The 25,847-nt window shown below is 56.2% G+C and overlaps 1 protein-coding gene across 11 annotated transcripts in view; it reads left to right on the top strand.

The window, feature by feature from the left end:
* Window positions 1–4,204: 4,204 nt before the first annotated feature.
* The window catches only part of HDAC5 (histone deacetylase 5), a 34,904-nt gene continuing 13,261 nt past the window's right edge, over window positions 4,205–25,847 (top strand). The window contains exons 1-4 of one of the 11 annotated variants that reach the window (XM_071210701.1): window positions 4,732–4,911; window positions 10,262–10,475; window positions 17,651–17,719; window positions 23,228–23,379. Coding sequence is in view for 8 of the 11 variants with exons in the window: in XM_071210697.1 (XP_071066798.1) it covers window positions 17,572–17,719 (148 nt within the window). In the remaining 3 variants the exon portion in view is untranslated. Of the gene's footprint in view, window positions 4,912–10,261; window positions 10,476–14,031; window positions 14,144–17,504; window positions 17,720–23,227; window positions 23,380–25,847 lie in introns of those variants that run through there. The other 10 variants (XM_071210700.1, XM_071210699.1, XM_071210698.1 and 7 more) reach the window with 10 other exon arrangements.

The following is a 25,847-nucleotide window of genomic DNA, read 5'->3' as shown; positions in this document are numbered from 1 at the left end:
AACTCTAGGCCAGGAGGGCGGGAGAGGGGGAGACTGGGAGGGTACAGAGGGTGTCAAGGCCAAGTACGGTTCTCAGGTGAGGAATGACTGAGGCCCTTGCCTCCACACAGAGGCCTTCCTGTGTTGTGTTGTTTTATTTTAATTACAACTCAAGAATTGTTAGCTGGCAGAACTGGAAAAGTCCTCAGAAGTCATCCATCCAACAATGCCATTTTAAAGATGAGGAAACTGAGGACTGGAGGTTGCCTTGCCCAAGGCCCCTGTCTGGTGCTGTTTCCCGAAAACGTACACCATCAAGCATGACTTTGTGCAGGGTGCTGGTCTGAAACAGGTCTCCTTCTCCCCCAACCCCAGAGGAGAGGTCTCTGTGGGGAAGGGAGGAGGAAACTTTTCCCATGATCCTTCTCAACCTCACCTAGTTGGATCATCCAGAAATGGCTCCAACTAGAAGGAAGGAAATCCAGTCCAACCCTCTTATCCTAGAGATGGATCAACTGAGGCCCAGAGGGAGGGAGGGATTTGCCCAGGATCCCTCAGGGAGGCCTGGCCAGACGGATGTGTCCTGGGGGCAGCTTTCATTTCACTCTGCAGAACTCAAGCCCTCCAGGTCGCGGCCCTTGTTTCGTACCTCAGGGCACAGGGATGGTTTGCCCAGAAATAAATTCACTTCCATGCTCCTAATTTCCTCTGGCTCCTGAGCTCATTGTCAACAGCTCAAGGAATTAAAGCATCCTGAAGGAATGAAGGTCCAAGCTAAACTTTGAAACCAGGCACTATGCTGGATGCTGTCACAGCTGCAATCTCAACTAATTTGAGACTCAGAGTGTTGGAACTGAAAGTGACCTCAGAAAAGAGAAGTCCAAGTCCTGTTTCCCCCAGCGGTTCTTCCAACAGTGTCCCGGGATGAAGTTGTCCCAGGACCCAGATTTTCTGACCCCCTGATGTGTTTTCTTATTTTTGGGCAGTCCCCACAACACCTAGTATTGTGCTGGCCTCATAACATTTCAATATGCTCAGCAAATTCTTATTGAATGGAATACAAACAAGGTGTTCCTGTGTACAAGACACCCTGGGTAACAGATCAAAGCTTTAAAGATAATATTTTTGATAAATTGTTAAGACAATTGATAAATGTCTAATAAATGCTTATTGCTTGGGTTTATCAGCTCAGTTCTTCCTTGGTCTATATTATTTTCTCTCTGAGATTGGATTTAGGCAGAACTGGACTATTTCCACCCCAGACACTCTTTGGAGGCTGGTAGAACCACCTGAGTTGCTCAAACAAGGACCACACCTGTGAGCTAGACCACCCGGGCCACAGCCTCCCCAGAACCTCTGGAATCCTGCCCATGGATGTGAAAATTCCCAACCCAGGAGAAACACGGGCTGAGAGTTTGGAGGGGAAGACAAATCTGAACTGGGGTGCCCTGCCTCTTCCCTGGCAATGCTTAATCTTAGAGCACTCAGGTCCTGGGCGAGTGAAAGGGAATGTGAAGGAGGTGGACACTGGTGGTCAGTTCATCAGTGCCCACCAAGCAGGGAGGAAGGTTACTCCATCCCCTGTTCAGGTATTGGCCCGGACATTTCTGTCATTCCAGACAGGAGCAGCAACTCCCAGGGTCCCTAACAGTGTTGCTCCCCACTCCCCTTTCCCCTCCCCAGCCCTAATGCCTCCTTCTTAGAGTCCAGTGGTGCTGCCAACCCAGCAGGCTAGAGGTTAAATGCCTGGCTCTCCTCCAAGATTTATTTCCTTTTAACAAGAGGCTAAATTCACCACTGGTTCCCAGGGTCAGAAGTTCCCCAATCAGCTTCCAGATCCTATCTGCAGTCTCACTCTGCATTGGGGAAACTGAGGAAGTGGTTAACAAGACAGCCCCTCTACTCTTGTTTCCATGGTAATGACCTCAGCAGGGGTCTCTGCCTATTTTTAGGGCCCTAGAATGAAAGTTCTATTTTCTGTAAGGGCAGAATGGTCTCTATAGCCCCAGCACTCATATAGGTGCTCAAGAAGTGTGTGTAGAATGAATGCTGAATTTAGCCCTACTTCCCTGAGGGCTCATCAGGACTCTAGATGGTGAATTCTTGTAAACATCCAAGGCACTTGGCTGCTGAGGGATAGAGGTGATTACTGCAGAGACCTCCTGAGAAGAGGGCAACAGGGCTGGGCTTGGGACCTGGCCCCTCCAGGCACCTATTTCTTATGTTTGGGAGACAAACCTGAGTTTGAATCCTGGTTCTACTTCTATGAACTCTGTGTCTTAAAACAAGTCATTGAGCTCCTCTAACCTCCATTTCCCTCATCTGTGACATGGGAAGTGCCTCACCGAGGGGCTCCATACGCCGTCATCGACCATCATCGGTCATACTGGATGGGGAGATTCTTTCCCATGTTCCCAGATTCCTAGAGAGGGGATTCCAAAGTCTTCCAGGGTCCCCAAGCCTTTTCTGAGCAGCTGCTGTGTGTGAGGCGATGTGCTAAGTGCTGGAGAGGCCAAAGGAAATACGAACTTGTCTATTTTTTCAAATGGCTCATAACCTGTTTGGGGAGACAAAACATAAGCCTTTCAAAAGCAAAATCCCAACCCAACCCAACCCCCAAAGAGACATCACAAGGTTGCACAAGAGTAACAAATGGCTGGCAGCACCATTATGGGAAAGAGACAGGAGGGATCCCTGTTGCTTGAGCAATGTGGCCTGACTCCATGGGGGTGACCTTTCTGCTCAGAGATGGGTCCATGGTCCACTCAGAATGTTCTCACCTTGGTTTAATTTTATAACACTCATTCATTTTATTCAACACATATTCACTGAGTTTTTGTGGCAGGCACTGTGCTGAGTGCTAGGAAGGCAGCAGTAAACAAAAGAGATGTGTGGTTTCTGCATTCAAGAAGCTTATAGTTGAGGGGAAGAAACAGACACTGAACCTATAATGCCATAAATAGGTGCATATTTACAAATTGTGCTGAGGTCAAGAAGGGATATATAACAAAGGCACCTAAGCTTAATTAGAGGAGCAAGGAAGGCCTCTTTCCAGAAGTGATATTTGAGCTCTGACAGAATAGGAATTTGTAAGGTAAAGGAAAGGGGGCATTCCAGGCAGAAAGAACGGCTTGTGCAAAGGCCCTGAGGAACAAGGAACACAGAAGGATGTGAGCTGGCTGGAGTTCTGACCCCTAAGGGGAGAGAGGTGAGGTAGGCAGGGACCAGATCTTGTAGAACTTGTCGCCCACACCCCACCCCCACCCCCAAGTTTGAGGAGAGGACCAGCTGCAGCAGGGTCCCCTTCGACTTATTAGTAATGAAGATTTCTGGGCTGCTGCTTCTTGAAATACAAGCTTTGGGGGTGGGGTCCGGTGATCAGCATTTTTAACAAGCTCCTCAGGTGATTTCTTAAGTACTCCAAAGTTGGAAAATCACTTTTCTAGGCCAGTTAAGGAGTCCAGTCTTTATCCTAAGAGTGACTGAAAAAAAATGGGCAAGGTTTTAAGCCCTCACTTGATTAGACACATATTCTAAAAAGCTCACTCTGGCTCTGGGAGGAGGTCTGGATGGATGCAGGGAGGGAATCTGTTGTGGGCGGTGACTTTCTTAGGCCAGGGGGTGGGAATGGAGAGGGAACTGAGTGGGCAGACTCATGAGATGCTTTGTAGAATGGAAGTTTATCATTTATTACAGAAACATCTATGTCTTTTACTTTCTCTGATATGTAATGCATGATCATTGCAAATTTTCAGAAAAAAGAAGAAAGTCAAGATAAACATTTTGGTATACTGCCAGGCTTTAAAAAATATATACATACATACTCAGGCATATGAATGGAACAATTTCCTAATTCTTGTTTGAGTCCTGACTTTCAAGAAAACAAATCATGAGCATCTTTCAAGCTCAGTATAGACCTGTATTATTTTTAAGGCCTGGATGGCTTTCCACTGAATGGACAGTAACCTCGTTTATTTGCCAATCTCTTGCCGATGGGCATTTTTAGGTTATTTCCAACTTTTCGCGTCATTATAAACAATCTCTTTTTGCTTCTATGCTCATTTTTGAACAGCGTCCATTCCTTCAGCATACATTTTTGTTAGTGGAATTGCTGGGTCCTTGACAAACTGTCTAGGCTTAATCATAAATAACTCGTATCGTGTCCTACGGGGAGTTGTAGAGGAGGAGGATGGCACCAAAATCCGAGACCGGAAGTGTTTCCCGCGCCTGTTCTGCTACTTTGAAGGCCTATGGACTGTTAAAACCACACCCGGCCCTTCCCAGTGCGTTTCTTTCCTTGGCACGGACGCAGGGTCGGGTCAGAGCGGGCGGGTTCGAGACCTGTCCGACTCCCTCGGCGGCCCTCCCCGCCTAGGAACCCATCCCCAGGTCCCTTCCCCCACTGCGGGCAGGCGTGTCCGGGAGAAGCTCCGGCCGGCCGTGATTGCACCATCTCCAGTTTGAAAAGGAAGTCGAGGAAGCACGGGCAGGAAAGTTGTGCGTCTTAAAGGCCGAGCCCCGGCATCCAGCCCCCGGAGCCGGCCCCCTGCAGCTCCTTCCACTTGTACTCGCTGGGCTCGCAACCCTCCACGCCCACCCCCTCCCCAGCCCTCTGCTGGGCGCGGGCCCTTTAAGAAGCTGTCTCGGTGGCGCTGCCGGCCCCGCCCGGCGGGGAGGGCCGAGAAAGAGGGGAGGGGTTGGTGGCGGCAGAAACCCGGAGGGCGGGGGGGGGGGGGCGCTGGGTCTATTTTTAGCTCCGGGCCGGGTCACGTGACGGGAGTGACGTCTCCGAATGTTGTTGTTGGTGGCGGCGGCGAGCAGAGCCGGAGGAGCCGCCGCAAAGATGGAGGAGCCGTCGAGGAGGCGCTGCCGCTGCTGCCGCCGCCGCTGCTGCCGCCGCCGCCCGCGCACCCGGAGCTCGAGCCGCAGGGGGTGAGCGCGCGGGGCCGCCCCGGATTCCGGTCTCCCTCCTGCCTCCCGGGCGCGAGGCGGCGCCCCAGCCTCCCGCCGTCGCTGCCCGTGAGCTTTCCGCGCGCGAGCCGCGCTCCGCGCCCCCCTTCCTTCCTTCGGCGCCCGGGTGCCAGCCGGCGGCCCCTGGGAGCGTCGCGGGCCGGGAAGCGGGGCCTGGGCAGGGCGGCGCGCGCCGTCCCCGCCCCTCCCCTGCAGGGGCGCCTCCCCTGCAGGTAAGGGAGGGGCCTGCTTTCCCGGGACCCGCGCCCCTAAAAGGCTCGGGGACGAGTCGGGGCTGGCTGTCCCCACCCCGGCGGCACAGGCTGCGTGGCTGAACGCTTTGAGCCCTGCACCCGGATTCGGTGCAGACCCTCTTCGCTGGGCACCCCTTTCTTGGTAGTCTGAAGCCAGGGGCGCTGGCCGCCCCACTACGCTTCTAACCGCAGCTAAGAACGTATTTTTGATTTTCTGTCCTCGACTTCGGTGCATGAAGAGTGGGGACTGCGGAGCCCACCCTGCTTTCTCTTCTCCATATTCTCACCCCCCTCCCCCGTGAGGCATTCCAGCGTTAGTTCCCACCCTCTTCTCCGGTCTGACACCCTGTAGCCAAAGAGCGAGCGAGCGAGAGAGCGTTAAGGGGTGAAATGGAGCTCCCTCCCTTTCTTGTCTGGGGTGGCTGCCCCCCATCTTTCATCCTGGGTCTGTATCTCGTGGAGGCGGTGGGCACTTCCAGTGCCTTGTTAACTTGGGGGAGTCTGCTTTCCATCCCACCCTTCTCTGGGGCCCTGAAGAGGAGGAGAGCTGCCTGGGTGGGAAGTAATTAATCCTGGAGCCTGGGGACCCCGAAGAGAGGAGGTGGGGAGGGTCCCCATTGGGGGAGGAGGTGACCATCTCATACCCCGGGGTGGCCTTCTGAGATGAGGTATCCCTAAAGAGGAAGTGTGGCAACTGCAGTTCCTTTTGGGGGGGTGACGGGAGGGAGTGCTAAAGAGACCCTCCACTTTGACAGGAACCACTGTGCTCCTGGGACCTGGAATTAGCTCTGGAGGTTGGGGCTGGGAGGTGGTGGTGATGGGGTTCAGGGTCCGACTGGGAGTGGGGGGTTGGAGCCAGACCGTAGGAAAGCAAGTTCAGGGACCCTTGGCCAGACTGCCTTGGAGGGTTGCAGACGGGCTGCACCCTGCCCTGGGCCTCCTCTTACAGTTCAGAGGCTGTAGCCAGGCAGGGTCTTCTGTCTTCCAAGTTCTGGGTCCTGGAGCCCTGAGCCTGTGCTGGTTGAGGAGATGCTGGACTGGGCTGGGGATGGCAGGAGAGCTCTGCACCCATCTTCTCACCCACCTCTCCCTCCCTAAACTCAAGACTTGGGGAGAGCTCACTTGTTTTCTTGAACCATCTATTTGCCTACTGTCCCCTTGGACTTGGATCTGGGCTGTGTCTTGACAAAGCAGGTAAGGGTCTGAGTTAGAGGGATGCCCCCTCTCCCAGCATCGCCACTCCTCCAGGGGCCAGAGAGACAGGTACCAGGTGCAAGTTCCTGGGGGCAAGGATGGAGGAAGTGTTAGCTCTGTGCCTGCCACCCATTCTTCCCTACTATTTCCTCCTCCTTTGGCTGGTCTTGTAATTTAGGGGGCGGGGGAAGGCAGCAGTATCACATGCCCCACCCACCCTAAGTAGCTGCAGAGACAAAGGTTTGCTTTTCTTCCTTAGGGGTAGCATCTTAGCTGTGTGTGTTAGAAATGGGGCCTGGGAATGGGGGGGTGTCATTTGTGTTTCTGGATGCTGGGGGTGGGGGTGAGAAGGGTCGGCAAGAGGAGCTAGGGGGAGTGTAGTCAGTGCCAAAGTACCAGCTGCTCTTTAATAATTAATTCTTCCTACTCACACCCCTTTGAGGAGGGATGTCTAGAACACGGCATCAGGCTCAGCCAGCCTGCTAGAGGACGCACTCCTGTTGGTGGGGGGGGTGGGGTAGACAGCGAGGGGGGGCGGTTCTTGGCATTTTTGGAGCACTGTCGCTTGCTCATGAATGAAAACCTGATGCAGCCTGTGAGGGGGCCTATTGTAGCTGACTTTGGCTTAATTAAACTTTCTCTGCTTCTCTTTTCCCCCCACCCTGCCTCACCCCAGCCCTTTTCATCTGGATAGGGACCCTGCCTCGTAGTGCTGGGAGTGCTGGGAGGGGGTATCGTTCTGCTTGAGGTTTTAGGGCAAACAGGCCCAATCTTCCGCCCTCCGCCTCCTCCCTCCCCTCTCCCCCTCCCCCCCCCCCTTTTTTTCTAGAAATAGCAGCCTCCTCCATCTGGCTTGTGCAGATGCCTGGAGCTGCGTCTGAGCAGACAAACAGAAATGGGCCGATTGCAAAAATGAATTTGTCAGCCTGGTGCCTTTTTTCCTCCTCTGTTGCCCACCCTCCCCTATTGTGGGGCCTGTCCATCTAAGATAGCCACCCCGCATGACTCTCATCCTCCTAGGCTTCTGTTGGCTGTTTGGGCTAGGCAGAAGGTGAGAGAAGCTCTTGGGGGCTGGGGAAAGTGGTCTGCTGTGGTCAGGTGGGGTCAAGTTGAGAGGTCCTTAGTGCATTGGGAGGGGATGTCTGGGTTTGTAGCCTTTTGATGGAGCTGCTGGGGCAATCTCAGGCTCCCAGGACTTGGATCAGATTGCTCTTCTCCCAGGGCTGGTCCCTGGTCCCTGTGACCTGGATGGAGGGCCCTGGCCAGACGTGCTCAGGATGTGGGCCTCCCTCTAGCAGGGCCAGAGCTGGCCAGAAGGAGGCCGCATGGTGGTGCTGGCACCCAGGTCCCAGAAACCCTGCAGGAATTCAGAGGGACTAGATCTCTGCAGGGCCACACTGAACACGAGGTCTTTGGGGAATTATGTTGCTCCACGACTGCCTCGCTTGTCTGCCCTTCTCCCCCATCCTCTGCCACAGTCCTTAGTGCTCATGAGTGGGGTGTCTCCCTAGGGTTTCTGCTCCACCTCCCCCTGCTTAGCATGAAGTGGAGGGGAAGTGGTTTCTCTTGTTCTAACTTGACCTGCTGTCCTGGCTGGAAGTAGGAGGAGGACTCAGATCTGTGTGGAGAGTTGGCAGCAGGGGGCCAGGGCCCTGGGGTCTGCCTCCTTACTACAACGCCTTTGGTAGGTGGAAGCCCCACTTCTGCTGAGGGCTCACTGGTTTGACATCTGAGTATTGGGTCATCCAGGAGCCTCCTGGTCCTCAGCTGCCACCAAGTCCCTCATATAACAATAGTCAGTGTGTTTCTCTGGGAAAGGACGGGACACATATTTCGAGTTTTAACCATCAGGCTGCCCTTCTTGCCCTCCATGCCCTACCGCAGATGAGAATCTGTGCCTGTCTGGTCAGGTGAACTCTGCTTTATCCCCCAGGGAGGCCCTGGCCCGTGGCTCTCGGGGAGTTGACAGGCGCTCTCCAGGGGTTTGCAGGAGGACAAGGACCCACGGGTCCTGCTGAATCCTGCATGGTAGGAGAGAAGTGGAGGGTCACGGAGCCCTGAGCCCACTGTGGGTTCTGGGATCCCCTCCCTTCTTCTCCTTCCCAGTGGGTGAGGATCAGCATCTGTAATAGCCACAGATGGGGTGGGGGTAAGGGTGATGGGGGGCCTGATTGTGAGTTGGTTTTATATCCTTGAGGCTTATGCCCTTTCTGTGTGCCTTGCTGTGGAGGTGCCTTTCACTAAGGAGATGGGCTGGGCCATTTGGGTTGCTGGGAATCGTGGGAATTTCTGAACCTGTGTTCCCCAGCCCACGGGAAAGGGTGTGAGCAGGACGGGGCACCAGCCCTGGTGTGGGCACAGGCTGAGCTGCCTGTCCACGAGGGCCCTGCTAGGGCACCGACAGCCCCACCTGCAGCATTCCTGAGCTTGGCCCCAGCCCTGTGCTACCTCAGGTGTCCTTACAGGAAGCATTGTCTGCTGGGAGCAATCCCGCCCCTTTGGCCCTGCACCACCTCTCCCCAGACCATCTAGCTGCACCTTCCTCTAGCAGCAGAATCCCAGTTCCGGGGTCTTCCTAGCATGTGGTGTGTGTATGGGGTGGGGATGGGGGTGGTTCTTGTTTCTCTGCCTTGGGTGGCCTCTGGGCTCCAAATGAAGCCCACCCCTGGGAATCCTCGTTGAGAATTCAAAGCTTATTGAGAATTAATCCTGCTGGGAGACGCGGCTGTCTGGGGGCAGAGCTGGTTGCTTGTTTGAAGCTTGGGGAGCAGATTGGCTTAACCATCCAGCTTCTCTCAGCCTCATCTGATCACTTCTTCCTTCCTCGATTCCATTGAGTATTGGAAGGCCTGCCTTCATTTAGAAGAAAACGAATGAGATCATGTCTGCGGTGGATCGTGGGCGATTTAGGATGGGCCCAGGTGGACATGTGCATAGTGTCTAAGGCTTGAGGACTGGCTATGGGGCTGGAGGTGGGGATGAGGAGCTGGAGGAGTGGGGACAGGGTGGCAAACCCATAGTCCAGTTCTAGGCCTTTCTCCATTATTATATTGGACTGGGCAGGGCCATTGCTGGGTCTTCGGGTGCCTTTGTGCAGTCTGGGAAAAAAAGTGTCCCTTGTTCTGGGTGGACCCAGTCTGTGTCAGGCCCATGGCTTGGCAGGCAGAGCACGGGCTGGATTCCATGCCTCCCTGGGCCAGGCCTCCTTACTTGGGTCACAACCATATGATATGTACTACAGCCCTGGGCTTGGGCCCTGTATCCCCAAGTCCACGGGGTGCTGATCTGGGATGGCTGTCTGTGCCTTTCCAGATCCCTAGAAACAGCATGGATTATTGTAGAAGCGGGGTAGGTTACCCCCTTGCCCTGATCTGTTTTCAAATGGGGAGAGCAAGACAGAAGCATATACATGTTTCAGAGTTGGGGTGACGCAAGAATCAGAAAGTGGGGAGAAAATGACTCTCTCTCTGGGAGTCCCAGCTCAGACTGTTAGGGCTGAGATACCAGTTTCTCCCTTCCCTTCTGCTGTGGATCCCACTTTGGCCCTGTGTCCTGCCACAGCCGTGGCCTGAGTTCAGAACCCTCCCTGCGCTTTGCCCTTCTGTGCACGCCCAGCCCCACGTTGGGGCCTCTTAGGAGTCCACCAGCTCTCCCTACCTAGCAGTGGACATGCACCTGAAAAGGAGTTTGAGTGGGGCCAGGAGCCTCACCCCGAGGAAGAGCAGAGCCAGGGTCCTGGTGCAGTTCTGCTGACATCCTCTGTGCCCCTGGGCAGGTGGCCCTTCTTTTCCCTTCCCCTGGTCTAAACTGACGAGCTCCAAGGTCTCCTTCGATTCTCAGACTCCTGAGTTGGGGGCCTCTAACCCTGCTCCGTCTCTCCTCAGGGATGCCGTTCTGAGTGCCTGACTGCCTCGCCCCGAAGGATGGCCTCGGATGGGCACTAGAGGCACGGCGGCCCCGGGCTCCCGTCCCGTCGTCCGTCTGTCTGTTATCGTCTGTCTCTCTTGACATCACCGCAGCTCCACCCCCTCCCGTCCTAGCCCCCAACGCCAGCTTCCTGCGGGCCCAGAGCCGGCATGAACTCTCCCAACGAGTCGGGTAAGAGCTGGGAGGCTGGAGAAGAGCATCTGGGGTATATTTGGGTGTGATGGGCTCGTGGGTTTCTGGCTCTGGCCCGCTGACCTTCAGGGTCTCTGAGCTGTAAGGGAACCAAGGAGGGCAGAAGTGGAGAAGGGCTGCAAGAAAAGGAGAGGCAAAACTGAGGTTTCTGACCAGCAGATGGATCTGGGAATTGATGGGTACAGCCTAGCCTGGCCCTGGGACTCTGGGACTCTGCCCCCATGCCTACCCTCTCAACTCGGGACCCTTTAATTCTAGCTCTGCCCTGCTCTGTTTGTTGAGACAGATAGGCCTGAGGGGTGTGTGTGTCCCTGAATCTCTCTGGGCAGTCATGGATGATTTTGAAAGAATATGCTTACTATATTCTGAATACCCAGCTTCCTTTTTTGTGGTGGCGGCTTCTTTTCTTGGTGGAATGTTCCTCTGAGTTCTATATTTTTTTCTTAGTGGAGGTTTGCAGAGCCCTAGGCCTTAGCCTCTGTGTTGGGGGTGTGTGCGTGGTATTGGGTTGGGGTGGCATGTTTGTGGAGGGGTCTTGGCATTGTCTGAATCCAGGTAAACCACCTCTCTTCTTCTTGGGCCCAGGACATGATGGATTCCTGAGATTTCCTATTCCTCTCTATTCATAGGACCCTGCCCAGTATGACCAGAAATAGTCTATGGTGGGACTCCAAGCAGCTTTGTGTACGGATGGGTCTGGGTGTGTGCCCATGAGCATGTGTCCAAGTGACTGGAGCTGGACCCTCGGGAGTTTTCCAGGGGAGAGTCATGGGTCAGTGTGATTGGAGAAATAACTGCCCTCTCCTTGGCTGTCTCCTCTCCTTTTGCACAGTCTTAAAGGTTCACAGTTGGTCTTGCTCAACTTCAAATTCCCATGCCCTGTCATGGCCCTTACCCTTCTCTGAAGGGAAATTTTTCCTTCTTTCAGAGGTAGGAAAACCAGGGCCTAGAGATTAAAACCAACTTGCTGGATGGTAGAGAAAGAAGCAGCATCAGGGAGGCATGCAGGCCGCTGCCAACCCATTCTCCACCATCGGTTTGCTCTGCCTGATGCTGTCTGTTGCGGGAACCCAGCGCAAGTGATAGGCAGCAGCGGCTTTGACCCAGCAGATCCAGGGAAGCTGGAAGCTGGATGGATTGGTTTGATCAAGTCTGTGCCTTCTTTCTTTTCGCTCTCCAGCATGATGTAACACTAGGCCTGGGCCCTAGGCAGAGTAGAGCACTAGCTGGAGAGAAGGCTGGGCTCCTGAGACAGCACGTCAGCTTTGTAAAACGAGCCCTCTCTTGCAGGGTTCGTGGTCCCCCTCAGATTTTCTTGCCTCTGTCCTTGCTTTCCTTTGATCTATAGGGGCTGTGCCAGGTGTTCAGCATGGAAAGTTCCATGTGATTCTGGTGCTGAAAGGTGGGCTGTCGAAATCTAACTTCCTGTTTCCTCCTCTTGGGCTGGGTTGCACAAGGAAATGGAGAGGCCTGGTGGGTTCTCATCAGTTCCTTGCCCATCTCAATTGTACACTGCTTGTACCTAGCAGGATCAGTATGCCCTGTGGTAGTGCCAGCTGCTCCTCTCCTCTGAGCTATGCCAGAGGACCTCCTCCAGTCCCTGCTTCATCCTGGGGTGGGGTCTGACCCTTGGCCAAGGGGATGGAAGCTTAGTAGTCGGTGGCTTGGAAAGGGCATTTCCTAGCTTTGGGGTTTCCTTGCATTGTGGTGAAGGGCTGAAATAATCCACCCAGGATGGATGAGGCTATTGGGTTCCCTTTCCAGATGCTGGTGGTCTGAGTTCCCCTTGCAGCCATTTCTGCTGGGGCTGGCAGGAGTGTGGTGGTAGCTGGAGGTATCCACCAGCCCAGCAGGCAGGCAGCTTGGGAGCAGCCGAGGGGCCCTGGCCAGGGGTTCAGGCCTCCCTGGCTGGCTTTCCAGCTCCCCCCAGCAGGGGGAGATGCTGTCTACTCTGTGTTTGGGAGGGAGGGTGCCTGGGATTGGGAGCCTCAGTTCAGGACAGTTAAGAGGGGTTGGGACCAGGGCTTGGGGGCATCCTCCTGAGGCCCTTCCCACAGAGTTTCCCTGGCGTTCTGGGATTGCCTTTCCAAGTGGGGTTCCACTGCCCAGGACTGCCCAGGCAGCTAGCCTCTCCAGAGCTCTTCCTCTCCGAGAGGCCCAACATCTGCTACACCTGTAGCTCAGGGTGGCATCTGGGCTGGCGCTGTGGTTGCCTGGGGCCTGACAGAAGCCAAGAAACCATGTGCCTTAGGACTCCACGGAAGTAAAATGAAACCGTGAATTGTAGCTGGAGCACGTGGAAGTCTACTTCCTCTGTGCTCATCCCGCAGAGGTCTTTTGGAGCCCCAGAAAGGAAGGGTGTGGGGCCATAGAGCACGGGAGAGAGGCGGGGAATGATGGTAATGGGTTAGTCCCCAGGGCCTGGGTCCCCCAGCCCCTGCACACCTCCCACCCTCTCCCTGCACCCCTGAACTCTTAGTTCTCTTTCCCTAGAGCACAGAAAATGAGGGCTGGGTCAGAGGCAGGGAGTTTTCTGCTATTTCCTGCTGTTTACCCTCAATCTCTCTCCAAGTGCAGGAGCTTTTCTATTTGGCCAGTCCTCGCTGAGCATTACCAGCATCCAGAACTCTGGGCTTGGTCCTGGGGGGAACAGGTGAAAATGTAAGCTGGCCCTTTCCTGTCCTCATAGGAGGTAAATTAGTAAGGGACTGTTTCAGGTGAGGGGCAGCCAGGGGAGCTGAGCAGTTTACTTCTGGGTGCTGGGGAATAAGAGCTGATCTCCTTACCTCTGGGCTGGGTCGAATGCCAGCATTTGACCTTTCTTATCCCTTTTGCAGTTGTGGGGGGATGGGCAGAGGCCATAGACTTCCCCGAGGAGGCCATTCCCTGCTCTCTGGCAGCTCTTGAAGCACAAGGAGGCTGGAGGACCTAGGGCTTGCCTTCTGTTTCCAGAACTGAGGCTTTCTGCTTGTTCCCTGCGGTGGGGCCGAGGGACTAACAGAATCTGCCCCCTGCCTGGGCTCAGCCCAGCGGGTTGGGGGAATTCTCTGCGTCTCAGGGCCTTGGCTCACTCTGGTCATTTGGCTGAATTCTGTGCCCTCAGCCAGAGGTGAGGGTGAGCGTGAGGGCCTCCAGGTGAGCCCGTCTAGGCCGCGGGGCCTGGGAGGAGGCAGCTGGCTTCCTCATCCCCAGCGTGGGAGGAGACAGTCTTCATGACAACACCTGCCTGCCCAGCGCCTCCCAGCACCCTCCACACTTTCTCTCCTTCCCTTTCCCAGGAGGGAGGGCAGGCAGCTTGCCCCCTCCCTTCTGGGTGACCAGAGAAACTGGGGCATGGGTGTGGGGTGGAGCCAGGAACCTCGGCGTCCTGCCTCCCAGCCTCGGGCTGTGCCTCCCAGAGTCTGGGGAAGGCGCGCAGCCCGCCCTGAGGAGGAGAAAGTGGGTCAGCACTGGCGTGGGGCGGGGGTCTGGGAAGTGGGCTCCTGTTGTCCCTTCTCCACTTGAATGCCCTGGCATAACTCTTTACTCACCACAGATTGAGGTCTGCCCTCCACCCTCCTGCCCTGCACCATCATTCCAAAGAAATCGAAGGCTTAGAATGGGACTATGAGAGAAGGTCACTGTGAGTGGATATAGAAGATGCCAAAGTAGGTTTTGCATTTTTCCTGGACTTGGTTTCAAATGAGAGGTTCAGCCAGCACCTAGCATGGGGCCTGGCACTTGGCAGCTCTCAGATGATGCTGACGGGCCCTGGCACGACTGGGCTGGAAGGGCAGGAGAAAAATGGAGGGCAGGCAGGCATTCTGTGTCCAGAGCCCTGGGGCATCTGGCACCCCAGAGTCTGTCTGGGGTGCTTCTGGGCCAGCCCTTAGCTCTTTAGTACTTGCGGACAAAGCAGCTCTTGCTCTTCTTTCAGTCAGGGCCCCACCCCAGCCTTTTGGGCCCAGGAGATGAGAGCCTGGAAGAGTCCAAGAGTCAGCACTGGGCTCTTCCCCCTCCAGGTTCATAGGGTAGGAGGCCAGAGCCTAACCTCTGAGGGAGGGGACGGGGTCTTTGCGGTCTGGGGAGGACGGTGCTGACTCTGTGCCAGGCTCATGTACTCCATGCTTAGTGGGTACTCTGCAGGGTTTGCAGGATACTCTTGGGAGAGCTAGGTGGGGTGGGGTCGGGGTGGAGAAGAGAAAAGAGCCAAGAGGGAAAGTGCTAGAGCAGAAAGAGTTGAGGTTAGATGTTAGGAGGATCTTGTAGGTTCACCTGAATCTCAGGAGAAGACCCTTACCTCCACTCCAGGCCCCTCTTATTCCCCTGGAGGATTCTGGGAATTGCACTGAGAATTGTCTGACTGTGTCTGACACCTTCCTTTGTGTTTCACGCTGTTGCTGAGAGCTAGCCCTGAACCCCTGGCTCTGGTTACCTGTGGGTGCCTAGTCTCCTGGGTGCTCCTGTCTTCCCCAAGCAGGGAGCCCTCTTTCCTTAGGCTGCTGGCTGCTCCAGATTCTGAAGGCTCTGCTTTCATGTCATGGTAACTAATGGAGTCCCTTTCCAGAAGAGGGCTCCCCCACCTCACTCTCCTGTGCCTGAGGCAGGCACACAGGGCCAGGACAAGGCTAGCCAGCCCTTCTGGTTGCTGCTAGCGTGGGTAGGTGGAGTCCTGGGCTGGGAGGGGCTGCTGCCCCTGGCTTTCTGGGCTCCCTTGAGTCTGCTGCCCATCACCCTGCTGAGGGGACCTTGGCCTTCCCTGCCCTTCCTCCTGAGAGGACCTGCTTGACCAGGATGAGATTGAGGAAGGGCTAGGGCAGAGGGCAGGCAATGGGTTCCCCAGATGTACCCTGAGATGTCTGCCAACATCAAGCCCTGTGGGGAGCACTGCTCCATTGCCTTCTTTCTAGGGGCTGCCCTGGCTGAGAAACTGAGGCTCCAGACGGCTCTCCCCAGTCCTGCAACATCCACATTGCACCAGCCAGCCTAGGGCCTGGGAAAGCCTGCCTCTGTCACCTCCACTCTTGATGTACTCCCCCACCTATGGGCAGGAGGCCCCTTTCCTGGTGTGCAGAAGCCAGCTGGGAGATGGGCTGTGGGACCCACAGCCACCGTGTCCTTGGTTGGCCAGCTCCTCCTAGGCTCCCGACAGGAGAGTGAGGTCATCCAGTCCAGGGAGAGGACAGGTGTCCCTGGCTCCATGCCTGGAGTGGGGGGTAAGGAGGGGTAAAGAGGGGGCTCCAGAAATAGCAACTGTGACATCAGGAAGGGGGGAGGGGGCGCAGACCCAGGAATAACCAGGCTATTAAAAGGTTCCAGTGAGGTCAGGGGGCCAAGTGGGATTTCTGCACCAGTGGGAGTCACAATCTGAGGGGAGGGGGTGGCCAGCGGTGGGCAGGGAGGGCGGGTGGGTTCCAGTCCTCATGGGGCACCAGCCCTAGGTCCCAGCCGAGCCAAGAAGCAGGAGCAGCTCTGCTACACCTGAGACTGGTGACCTTTTGACTCTTCCTAGAGGGGCTCCAACCTCATCTGTTCTGTCTTGAGCATCAGGGGGTCACTGTGCCTGTCAAGGGAAACCCTGGGGCAGACATGTGTACTCCCTTGCACAGGAGGCAGTGGGTATGGTGACCAGAGCTCAGACTTGAGCCTCAGACTTCCTAGCCCTACCACGTAAGAAGCTGTGTGACCTAGGGTGACTGGCTTATTTCTCTGTGCCTCAGTTTCCTCATCTGTACCTGTCTCCTGAGATCATCACGCAGAATGAAAAATGAGATGGCATATATGATGCTCTTAGCATTGCACCTGGCATATTGCCAGGGAAGAGCTACCTGTGCTCTGAAGCTGGGCAGGTAGCATGTGGCCCCCTTCCTTGGGCTGGGACTGAGCCAAGGTTTGCCCGGGAAGACTCTCCCTGCCCCACCTGGAAGGAAGCAGTCTCAGGAAGTGACACCCCAGAATGGGTGGGAGGGACCTGCCTTTAGCTGCTTTGGGCAATGGGGAAGGTGGGGGGGAGTGTTCCAAACCATAAAAGGGGTAGCAGGAGGTTCATTGATGCTGTTGGGAGCCTGTTTTCCAGTCCCTTGTACAGTGTTTTTTGAAAAAAGAGTCTTATTAAGTTTTATGGAAAAAAAATGGTGCATGTGGTAATTTAGTGCTTTTACCCATTAAATTAAGTCTTCAGCTTAGGGGTGTCCCTGCTGGTTGAGGGGGGGGTGGGGAGGCTCCTCCCAGCTAGGGGTGGGGTGGGGAGGGGCAGAGGCTAAACTCCTATCTGACTGTTAGAAGGGTTCCAGGAAAGTGCATGGTTAGGCCAGGTGGCCCTGTCTGCAAACCTCTCCCAGACTCTTCCAGTTCCTTTACCTGCTCTGGGTGGCAAGAGGGAAAATAGAGGTTGAGTCTCACTTCTTGGTCTCCAGCACCTTGCCTGCCAAGAGTAGTAGCCGGCGCTGCTCCCAGACGTATGGGTACCCTGCGCTGTGCCCTTCTCCAGCCCAGTCTCTGGCCACCCAGCTCTGTGGCCTTGGCCCTGAGTGCAGGCCCTCCCCCGCTCCCATCCCCCTTGCCTGGCGCTTCCTCCTGGGGTGGAACGCGGCGCCTCCCCTCCATGGGGCCTCCGCCAGGCCCGGACTCCTGGCAGCCGGCCGGCGGCTCCCTGAGCATGCTCCACCTATTTATAGACAGGGCCCTCCCCCAACTGCTATTTCAGTCTCCTGCCAGCTGCCGGCGGCTCATTCGGGAAGGAGGAGCAGGGAGCCAGGCCCAGAGCTGTCACCCAGGGCTGGGAGGGAACACAGAGCCCGCCTGCCCACTGAGCTCCTCTTCCTGTCCCCTGGGTGTTCAGTGGTACCCCAGCTCCCAGGGTGCTGGGGAAAGGCAGGCGGTCCCTGCTCCTGTAGAGGAGAGCTGGGCCTGCAGCTCTGGGAGCCTCCTGGCTCCTCCCGCCCAGAAGCGCCCAGAAGCACCCAGGCCGGATGAGGCGCCTCCCCGCTGCGCGGGTCCCAGCAGCAGTGGCCTGAGGGAGCCCCTGAGCAGCAGGGGACTCGCCTGACCACCTTCCTGTTGGCCGGCTCCCGCCTCGGGCGGCCCCCTCCCTGGCATGCTGCTGGTGCCCAAGGCTCAGGGGCTCGTGGAGATGCTGCAGACCATCTATGAGACAGAATCCTGTTTCTCAGCAGATGGGATGTCAGGCCGGGAACCATCCTTGGAAATCCTGCCGCGGACTCTACACAGCATCCCTGTGGCAGGTAAGTATCTTGGTGTCCCCGCCTTCCCTCTGCTGGGCATCCCTGTCCTTGGGGCTGAGCGTCTGGCTCTGGGCCTTACCCAGAGGAGTTTCTGCTTAGATCTTTCTTGAGAGCTTTGTTGAAAATCTATTCGCTGTAGGGAGCCCTGCTCACAGAGGCGGTGTCAGTATGGGCTCGAGTGCCTGGCTTCCCTGCCTGATGCCTCTGCCTGCTCACAAGCCTGTCACCTGCACTCTGCTGCATCCCCTGCGAGCCCTTTGGCCTCCGGCAGGGTCGGCACCTGCTGGTGGGGGCTGTGGGTTACCAGAGGATCCTGGCCTAGTTGGCACCAGCCTCGGAGCAGAGGAAGTAGGTCGGTGACCTGCCTCCAGGCTGCCTGCTCCCCAGGTTTGGGCAGGAGAAAGCACCATAGCTGGGGTGTCCACAAGAATAAAGGGTGCCCCAGCCTCAGCATGGGGTTCGGGGAGGTGGGGGATCGAGTACAGTGATGCTTGTGAGTCCCCAGTCAGAGAAGTCCCCTGAGAATCAGACAAGCTTGGGGAGGAGGCTGGGTGCAGTTGGAGGGTTAGCAGTTGGGTGTTGGGGTCCTGGACTCCCCCTATAGCTCTTCTCTCTCTCGGTCTCAGTTTAAATCTCTCTCATAAGGGTGAAGGTGTGTTATTCTGGTTCAAGGGCTTGAGGATCCCCTACCTGCTGCCACCTTCTTTGCAGGAACTTTTTTGGCTCTTGGCTGGGAGTGGGGTCACCCAGAGCTGGGCCACTCCCTCTCTTATTCCCAGGAACCTGTTGGCAGCATCAGGCCTTCCTGGCACAGCCTCCTCACCAGGCCGGCACCACAAGATGCTTCCTCCAGGGAGGGGCCTACTGGACCCATGCCCACTTGGCCCTTGCTGGCAGTGGCTTGGTCCTTGGGTATGGGTATCTTTGTGTGTGGGGAACCTTTCCCTCTGGATACATGGGTAGGGTCCCAAGCCTTGAATTGGAAGGTGGGACCTGGGGGCCTCCGCACTATGGTTTGGCTCTGAGCTGTCCAAGGATAAGATTTAGCTGGGCTGCGATATATCAGATGATGATGGTTTTTGGAAGATGGGGACAACCCTTGGGACAAGCCTGCCATCTGCCTGGGCAGGGTTGCCTGTGCAGGCTCCTAGTGGAGGGTCCTAACCCTGGGGGGCTCCCGCATAGTCTTCTGGGGTGTAGGTACAATTCTGGAGGACAGCCCTGCAAGGTCGCCACACAGTCCCATGAGATGAGGGTTTAAACCTACAAGGCTGGTCCCGGCGCTGGTCTAGTTGAATCTACAGCTTTTGCTAAAAGTCCCGACTATTGACCCCTACCCAAAGCCTCTGGAAGGCAGAGTGATCTCTTGGAAAGCAGAGGGCTGGCTGTGCAGAACATCTTTTTGGGGCCAGCTCTCCCCCTCCTGACTGTCAGGTCCTTTGTCACCCAGCAGCACCCAGTTGTTGGCCCGAAGTCTCCTCGCCTTGTGTGCATACACATTTTCAAGTTAGACCCCCAGAAACCTTGCAAGCTGGGTCCCTGTCCATCCCTCCCCTAACCAAGGCTGCCGGCTCCTCCCCAGACCCTTGGCCAATCCTTTCTCCAGGTCCCATCTCTTCCTACCACACCGGCGGCCCTCCGAGAGGTGGCATGGTCCATCCTGGCAGGAGGGAGGCATGAGTCACCTCAGCCGCTCGGGGAGAGGGCTAAGGAATGTTCCCCCTGCGCAGCTCTGATGCTGTCTGTGTCTGTGACGCGGCTGGGGACAGATATAGGCCTGGAGCTCGGCTGCCTTGTTGTTTTTTCTTTGACTCTGGAATGTAAACAGATGTTTCAAATAGAAACGCTTTAACCTTTGGGTTAAAAAAAATCCACCCCAGACAAACATGGCCATGAGGGCCCGGCAGCCTGGTGTTTCCCTCCCCCCTCCCCCATATCTTGATCGTTCTCCAGACAGGATGCAGAAGCCTGTGGCTGAAAAAGCAGGTGTCCAGGGACACTTTTCTTGGGTCGTGTCTGTAGTGCTGGCCCAAGGGGTTGGGGAAAGGGCCTTTCCAGGGGGGCTGCTACCCACCCCCTCCAGCAGCGAGTCTTTGGAGCCCTGTTTGTGGGGCAGCCCTTGTTTTCTGGGCTGACTTGCTAGCTTCTCGCTCCCCAGCACCTCGCACAGTGCCTGGTTGGGGTGAATGGATGTTCCTGGTGCCCAGGGCTGATGGCAGCATTCCTGGGTTCAGGCCTGGGGCCTGGCCCTGCGGGTGAATAGACAGCTATGGGTGAGACACCCCAGTGGGTGAGGCAGAGCCTGAGCAGCCGAGGGGTGTGGGCCACCCTTGACTATTCCTGCCTGAGGAGGGGGACAGACCGCAGCTTCTGCTAGGCAGAGGTTCTCCTTGACAGATGACGTCTCTGCTTGAAGGATTGTATCTCTGCCTGGCTCCCCCCAGCAGCCCTGTGTACAGCAGACACCACTGTCCTTTAGGCCTGGTCCTGGCTTCAGGGGCCTGGGAGCTTGGGCTCCAGTGTGGGATTCCCAAGAACACAGAGCTGGGGAATCCCTGCTTCTCTTCTGGGAACCCCAGATTCCGCTCTGCTCTGAGCTGGGTGGAGCTGAGGCTTAGGCAGTGGGCAGGTTATCAGGGGAAGGAATGGAGGGAGGTCCCCTTTTCCCAGCGAGGGAGGGGCTGAGTCCTGCTTGTGCCAGGAAGGGATGCTTTGGATATTGGGAAGTGCCATGGGGTTTGGTTTAGGTATTGGGATTTTCCCTGAATATTCTTATTTGTGCTCTTCAGACCATTCAGAGCTTGGCTGCATGGGGCTGTGGGGAAGGTAGGAAGGGAAAGGCTCGGACAGGAAGGGAACTAACGCTAGTTAAGGTACTAAGTGATAAGGGTAGCAGGTGCTTTCCTCATCTTATCTAGTTTAGGAAGGTAGTAATAGGTATATTTTACAAATAGGAAGACTCAGAGAGCTTATGGCACTTGCCCAAAGTTACAGAATGAATAACATTTGGGATTTGAACTCAGGTGCATGTGGAGGACCCCTGCTAACCCACACAAAAACTCCTTTGTGTAAATTTGTAAAAGGTCCCCTCCTGGATGGATACATCCCATGCCAGGAGTGCATGGTTTGGCAATTGGGGCACAGGCTCAGTGTCAGCCCCAACTTGCTCCTTCGGTTGGGTGCCCTTGTGTGGTTATACAAGCTGCACAGCCTTATACAGCAGCCCTTCTGTGTGTCTTCAAAGTTTGTGCTCCCAGAGAATAGAGACCAGCCGGGCCTTGGGGGAGCTAGTTATTGAGGTTTCTGAGAGGAGGCTTTGTTTTCTATAAATACTTGGGACCACTTGTTCAGCTATCTCGCTCTCTGCAGGGATTTCTGCCCAAGGAGAGCAGGGGGCCAGGGACCAAAGTTGAATACCATCTCCCACACAGACAGCCTCCTCTGGCCCCCATCCCCTCTTTCCTCATCCCCTCTTCTTGTTTTTGAGGCCCTCAGCTGTCCCTTCTCTGCTGTGCAGCTGCCAGACAGGAAATCAGATTAACCGTGTCCGCACACACAGCTGTAACAGCTGTCAGGTTGGCAGCAGAAGGGCGTGCAGGCCACAGCCCGGGAGCCCTGTGGGCAGTGGTTGTCAAACCTTCATCACAATTGCCAAGGAACTGTGTTAAAATGCTGATTCCCAGGCCTTTCTCCCAAAGGTTCAGATTCTGGAGGTTGGCCCAGGGACCAGCATTTTTAACACATCTCAGGGGATTCTGATGTGGGTAGACTCAGACCACGCGTGAAATGTGAACCGTGTGGACGGGTCATGGGGCCTGGCAGCCTGCTGACAGGTATTGCCGGCGGCCCTGGAAGGTCCCAGTGGGCCTTGGGACTCCTGGGAGGAGGGCACTGTACTCCCTGCAGAGGGAGGGAAGCTTTGGCCTCAGTCAGAGGCCAGTCCAGCTCCCAACAGCCTGGCAGTCTGGAGGGAATGTCTTGAGATGCCGGGGAGCAGGTGTCCAAACCCCAGCTGGGGTGGGGGATTACGGTGAGAGGCCAGGTGGGCAAGGCCCCCTGCTGGACGTGCAGGGCCACGTTATGCTTGGGGAATGGAGGCAGATCTGCTCTGGGGTCCCTGCCGCCCTACTCCAGGTATGGAGCAAACAGTCTCAGCAACAGCTGTGGACTTGGAATGGTTAAAAGCACCTTTTAATTGCTTCTAGCTTTGTGCCCAAGTATTTCCTGGAAAGGGCTGGGCCTGGAGAAGAGAGTCTGCCTTTCCTTCAAACAGCATCCCAGACTGAAGACTTAAGTCTATCGTCACCAGCTAGAGATGATTTGTGCATGCCCTAAATTTAATCCCTTCTGGGTTCAGAGTCTGCTTTACGGTCCCTGGGGTGTCTTCCTCTTAGCCCCCTTCTCCCCTATGCTCTCTGGCTCTGCTGTTCTGAGGCCGAGCTGGTGCCCTTGTCTACATCCCAGGAGCCTATGGCTCCTTATCCCTTCTCTCATTCAATTCAGGAGCAGCTCTCAGGACTTCCCCTTCTGTTTCATAGTGGGAGGCAGAGAGGGAGCAGAAGACCCAGGGTTAACCCTGGCTCTGCCACCTCCTTTCCCGGCGACCTTGGCCAAATCTCTTCCCACTCAGGCCTCACTTTTCTCCTCTCAGCTGGGAGAGTAGAGTGGATGACTTGCAGGGTCCTTCCTTCACTGACATTCTGAACATCTCTGAAGTCAGATTTATGCTCTTTCTGTTTTGAGAGGAGGGGGGCTTAGGGTTTCCCCAGGCCTTTTCCCTGGAGGATGTGGAGCAGTACTGGCGAGAGAGGTCTTGCCTGCAGCAGGGCACAGTGCGTAGGAGAATTTCTGACTGCTTGGAGCCAGGAGCCCTAAAAGTAGGGGCCAAACTTATGCTCATCTCTGTGCTAAGGCAGGCTTTTGAGGGACAGGAGAGATCCCACTGCCGTGGGCTGAGCTGCCAAGGGACAGAGTGGCACTTCTCAGAGGTAACGGGCAGTGGGATAGCCAGGAAGTGCTGGTGTTGGGAGGAGGGCTGTTCCCAGAGCTAACTTCCTCTGCCCTGGGACCTGGCTGCTGACACCTCGGACTTGCGTTGTGTAGGGCCCACAGGAGGGCCTTCAAGTCGCACAGGACCCCAAGCAGCCTTAGGACCGTCGGAAACACAGCTCTGGCAGGAGGCTCAACCTGGCATCCTTGGATAGTGTCCAGACAGTCTGTGAACTTGGCCCCACGTAATTCTCAGTATTTCATTTTTTGCATTTTCGAAGTGTTATTCTGAGAAGCGGCCCATAGACGTCATTAGACTGCCAGAGAGGTCCAGGACACAAAAATGTTGAGTCCCTGCTACAGGGAGCCTTCAGTAATTCCAGAGATTAACACATGACTACTAGCCCTGACTAGCATCTCTCCCTCACCAGGCCCTGTGCCATGCTTCTCTGCATGTATTTTCTTTCTTGAGCCTAACAACTCTGGGAGATAGGTGCTATTGTTACTCCCATTTCCCAGATACCCGGATGGAGCACGGGGAGGTGCTCGGTGTATTGCCCTGGCCAGCGGCGGAGGCTGCCTTGAACTGTGCTGTTCTCAGAGCCCTTGCTCTTAACCATTACATGACGTGTGTTCGCTTACGTTAAATGAGGAGTCTCGAAAATTGCTAGGTGAGAGTCATACTCAGCTTGCACGTGTGGGAATGTCTGTCTAAATTGTGGCAGAACCTGTTGAGCCTAAATTGACCTCGCCCGTCCTGTAAGAGCCCAGAAATAGATCATGGGAAAATCCTTGGTGGGTGGGGCCATCCTCATCATCAGCGAGGCGTTTGCAATGCTGTTCCCCGCCTTCTTCCACCTCCCTACCCCACGGAGGGGAAGAGCCTTTTCCCAGTCTCCAGAGGGAAGGAACCAGGTAATTAGACATCTAAAGAAGCTGCTGACTCCCCAGCCTGGCGAGGGAGGACCTGAGGGCATGGGTGCTGGTGCAAGATGCTGCCCTCTGGGTGGGGTGCTAGCCCCTTGCTCCTCAGAGGAGCTGTAGTCCAGGCTGGCTTGCCCTGTGCAGCTGAGGCTGCCTCCCCAGAGCTGTGCTGACCCGTTTATGCTCAGAGGGAACCTACCTGCACTGGGAGTCAGGATGCCCAAGTTCAAATCCCTGCTGTGCTGCGGCTGAGCTTGAGACACCTTCCGCAGAGCAGCCTGTCTAGGCTTGGTTTCCTTATCTGTGTAACGACGGGCCTGAAGGAGAGGATCTGAAAGGTCTCTGTCGTCCCCATGCCCCTTTCTAGGACAGCTCTTCAGATCCAGGGGTCATCTGCAGGGGCCTCATTTTGGGCATTCCAAACAGCTTAATGCACCCTACTTTGTGCTCTGTGTACTCTGGGCCCCCTCCCTGGCCTTCCAGGGCTGGCGGCTCTTGGGAGCAAAAGGACCTGAGAGAGCCAGATGCCACATGCTCATGTCTGCCACACGGGTCCTTACTTCTTGCTACCCCCCTCCCTCCAGGGTTTCTCCAGGAGGAACTAAAGGTCCCATTTTCCCGCTGGCCAGTGATTCTGGGGTTGGTGGTGGCATCTCTGAGAGAGGTCTAGTGGAGGGGTAGGGCATGGATTTTCATGTGTTCAGAGTGGGAGTGCCTTGGCTTTTGGGCAGCAAGATCTGTTTTTCCTTTTGAGTTCTTGTCCCCAGAAGCACTGCTAAAACCTGTTCCTCATGTCCCAGAGCCCCTTGTCTGCTTGGAGACAGTGTCCCTTTTTGTGTAGATATCCTCTTTCTCTTCTAAGGCCCCAGAAGTTGCCCTTTCAATACCCATGTCGTCTTCCCCAGAGAGAACAGACTATCCCTTGTGCTCCGTGGAGGCTCCCTGAGCTGATGAGGCTCATGGAGAGGAGGGGGGCCCAGCTGGATGGGAAGGTGGTCTCACGCTGTACCTGTGAACTGGCCAGGTGGTCCTGTCTGAGCCAGAGCCTGGCTATGTGTGGGGCTGCTCCCACGGCTGGACCGTGTGGTCTGGGCCGGGGCTTCTTTATGGTGGCAGTGGCAGTTCAGAGGACAGGATGGTGCTGGCTCTTGTTCCTGGAGCCGCCACTCTCACCAGGAAGGTTGAGTCTCCGGAAGAAGAGTGTTGAGCAGAGGCAGGATAGGAGGAACCAAGGGCCTGCCTCTGGACCCCTCCTCCAAGGCCCCTAACCTCTGCTGGCGCCCTGGTCCGCCCTCTCTGTCAGAGTGAGGCATGAATGGGGAGGGGTGGGGCAGAGCCTAGGGCCTTGGCCCCCCACATTCTGCCTCGTGGCCTTTCAGCAGGGCTCTTGCCAACCAGAGCTTCCACCTAGTCCCCTTAGGGAGCAGTGCCCCCTCCTGCCCTCTTCCTTTTCCAGAGGTCCTCCAACCTCCCTTGGTCCACCAGGAGGCGGCCAAGAGTCTCCTGCCATGACACAACCACTTCCCCTTCCAGGTGCTTGGTTCTGATGGCAGCTGTGCCACCTCTGCTCATGCCAAGATGGCAGAGGCCACAGACACTTGAGGGGCTGCAAGGTCAGCCAGGCTTAGGTCCTGGGCCCAGCACACTGTATTCAGGGGCCCCACGCCCCCTCACCTTGCCCTTTCCCGGCCACAGCCCTGGCCATCTCGGGTGGAGCCGGGTTGCTACCTGGCCAATCCTTGGGAGCTGCATGCTGCCCAGGCTCCGTGGAGCCTGTGGATTAATATTCTCCAGCCGCCCACACTTCCTGCTTGCGTGGGAACAAGGCCGTGTGGTGGAGCCCGCCGGCCACCTCACCACCTGCATACCAATGGGGCCGCTGCTCCCAGCGGCAGCCTGGTGGGAGTCCGTGCCCTTTCCTCAGGGCTCCCGCAGGGGAAGCCAGCAGTGCTGGCAGCAGTTCAGCCTGAGGCCGGGTTATCTGCTGGGAGCCAGGACCGCTTGGACCCCTGCCTTTCTCTGGGCAGGCAGGCGGGCTGGCATCCGCCTCCTGCAGCCCCGGCACTGCTGGGAGCAGCGGGTTGAAGCCTGTCCACTCTTGGCTGAGTGATCAGTGTCCAGGGCCAAGCCAGCCCTGCCTAGGAACAGAGAACCCTCCAGCCAGTCTGGGGCCTTGCCCTACGCCTCAGGCCTGGGGAGACCTTCCTGCTTTGCA

Source organism: Dasypus novemcinctus, chromosome 21, assembly GCF_030445035.2.
Source record: "Dasypus novemcinctus isolate mDasNov1 chromosome 21, mDasNov1.1.hap2, whole genome shotgun sequence".
Lineage (NCBI taxonomy): Eukaryota > Metazoa > Chordata > Mammalia > Cingulata > Dasypodidae > Dasypus > Dasypus novemcinctus.
The sequence above is the reverse complement of the archived record's forward strand: the minus strand, read 5'-3'. Positions and strand labels throughout refer to the sequence as shown.